This window comes from Octopus bimaculoides, chromosome 28, assembly GCF_001194135.2.
Source record: "Octopus bimaculoides isolate UCB-OBI-ISO-001 chromosome 28, ASM119413v2, whole genome shotgun sequence".
NCBI lineage: Eukaryota > Metazoa > Mollusca > Cephalopoda > Octopoda > Octopodidae > Octopus > Octopus bimaculoides.
The window spans coordinates 6,443,717-6,446,652 of NC_069008.1; the positions used below are offsets into that span (position 1 = coordinate 6,443,717).

General features: G+C 41.6%; 1 protein-coding gene across 1 annotated transcript in view; it reads left to right on the forward strand.

Annotated features, from left to right (window-relative positions):
- LOC106880974 (axotactin) overlaps positions 1 to 2,936 on the forward strand; it is a 67,805-nt gene that overhangs the window by 21,897 nt on the left and 42,972 nt on the right. Inside the window, exons 8-9 of the mRNA XM_052977754.1 lie at positions 789 to 1,025; positions 2,176 to 2,422. Of these exons, the coding sequence (XP_052833714.1) occupies positions 789 to 1,025; positions 2,176 to 2,422 (484 nt within the window). The remainder of the gene's footprint in view (positions 1 to 788; positions 1,026 to 2,175; positions 2,423 to 2,936) is intronic.

Here is a 2,936-nt window from a genome sequence, read left to right on the forward strand (position 1 = left end):
GTATGTGGTGAAGCAACTGTTGCTGACCCCTTAATTATGTTTATATATATATATATATATATATATAAATTAAAAACGTAAAATTAAAACAGAACACAAAGGATTCCACGGAATCCTTTGTGTTCTGTTTTACCATTTAAGTACCTTGTTCATCTGAACCTTAATATATATATATATATATATATCTTTTTCCCCCTCTCGTTCTTCCTTCTGTTATTACTATATCTCTCTCTTCCTCCTTGTCTCTCGTTGCTCACCTATTTTCTACTTCCTCCCCTTTTTTCTCCCTCTACCACTCTTTCTCCTTACCCCTTGCTTGACTATCGCTAAGCACACATACAAACCTACTTCGTCCTGCTTCCCTCCAGTTTGTTGCTTCACAGCATTCAATATACACATATTCTTTCATATCTGGCCGTATAGCCTTTCTTGTTTGTTTTCCTGTCTTGTTTTCTGTCTGCCACTACATTCCTCCATGGTACAAATTTAATTTGTGGTCCGTGGGAAGAGCCATTTTAACAATGCGTCCTGCCCTAACTCTTCGAAACGCCAGTGTTAGAATGGTGGCAGCTGATGAAGGAAATGTTCTATATGTGGCCTGTGTGTTTTCTGTACTCCGTTTATTATTTTTTTGTCTACGTTTTGTTTGCAACGTCCTGTACCCAGGTATGCATCTATATATACAGGTAGATGTAAGTATGTACATACTTGTACGTATATATGCATATACTCATTTATTATTTATATATATATATATATGTGTGTGTCTGTTATATATTTTCATACAGTGAAAATGGGATTTATGGGATGTATCCGGAATGTCTACCTCCAAGACAAAGCGGTTGACCTAATTACCATCGTCCAATCAACAGCATCCAATGGACCTCAACTGGATGGCTGTCCCCTTGAAGATTTCTGCAAGAAACAAATGATATGCGAGCACAACAGCAAGTGTGTGTCCGACTGGAGGGACATGCATTGTGATTGCACTGGAACTGGTTACGAAGGGGAGACTTGTCACTTTGGTAAGTTCCATCTTTGTCTGTCTGTGTATCTGTCTCTGCAATAATTAAGGGTGTCATGTGATCGGTCAGTGAGGGATTGTTTTGTGTCTGGTTAGTTGTGTGTATAAGGGAATACCCAAAGGAAACTGGAATGTTTCAATATTACTTTATTCATTTGGTTTCACATGATTACACTTTTGTCACCTTCAAAGTATTCTCCATTGGAAGCGATGCATTGGTTTCTTAATTCTCATCATCGTAACCTATAGATTGCTAGTTTTTTACATACATTTACCCATGGTGCCATGCAGTGGGACTGAACCCGGACCCATGTGGATGGAAAGCAAGCTTCTTACCACACAGCCACGCTTGCACCTACATGTATTATTATTTTTCCTTTTATTCTTTTACTTGTTTCAGTCATTTGTCTGCGGCCATGCAGGGGCACCATCTTTAGTCAAACAAATCGACCCCAGGACTTATTCTTTGTAAGCCTAGTACCTATCCTATCAGTGTCTTTTGCCGAACCGCTAAGTTATGGGAGATGTAAACACGGGCACACAAATACATACATATATACACAATGGGCTTCTTTCAGTTTCCATCTACCAAATCCACTTACAAAGTGCCACGCAGTGGGACTGAATGCCTGAACCATGTGGTTGGTAAGCAAGCTACTTGCCACACAGCCACTCCTGCATGTGTGTGTTTGTCCCCCATCATCACTTGACAACTGATGTTGGTATATTTACGTCCTTAAAACTTAGTGGTTTGGCAAAAGAGACCAATAAAATAAGTACTAGGATTACAAAGAATAAGTCCTGGGGTCGATTTGTTTGACTAAAGGCGGTGCCCCAGCATAGCTGCAGACTGAAACTCATAAAAGAGTATATATATATATAAATATATGTTTGTGTGTGTTGTGCGAATGTATGTGTAGGATTGCAGGTAATTGTACCTCTGATTACAAGGTACAACATCCACAAACACTACCTCCACCACCTCCATTACTACTACTACTACTACTACCACTTCTAGTATTACCACTACCACCACCACATTTATTAATACTACTACTACTTTTATAACTACCACCTCCATTACTGTTACTACTACTACTACTACTACCTCTACTGCTTGTCTCACTGTCTGTCTTTTGTTCTCTCCACAGCCCAACACCGTCAAAACTGCAACGACTACTACCTGGCCGGAATGCGCAAGTCTGGCGTCTACCCTGCCGATTTGGATGGCAATGGACCGCTGCCCCCTACATACATCACCTGTGACATGCAATCGAAGAAGATGGTCAGTGACCACGAAGCTGTGTATGGCGTCACTATCGTCACGCACAACCTGAAGAATAACTACACTGTACAGTCTGTGAAGTTACCTGATCTCAAAATGACTATTTCATACAGGTGAGCTGCTCTTGGTGGGTCAGCAGAGGTAACCCTATCACTGCTCCCCATCTCTTCCTGGCTTCTAGCTCATCTCTTTGCTCTTGCTTCAACACCAACAAGAAGCTCTTTCATCTGCATCTCCCACCCTGTGCACAACCAGCCCTCATGCCTTTTCTCTTATTCCAGTGGTTGTAAGCGTCCGCCATCCTACATATACAATGGCTGAAACAAGTAAAAGATAAAGAAGACATTCAGTTTTGTTTTGTGTTGTATGCCATGAAATATCATAATCTTTTTATAGAATTATATAATAGGCGTAGGAGTGGCTGTGTGGTAAGTAGCTTGCTTACCAACCACATGGTTCCGGATTCAGTCCCACTGCGTGGCACCTTGGGCAAGTGTCTTCTACTAAAGCCTCGGGCTGACCAAAGCCTCGGGCCGACCAAAGCCTCGGGCCGACCAAAGCCTTGGGCCGACCAAAGCCTTGTGAGTGGATTTGGTAGATGGAAACTGAAAGAAGCCCGTCGTATAT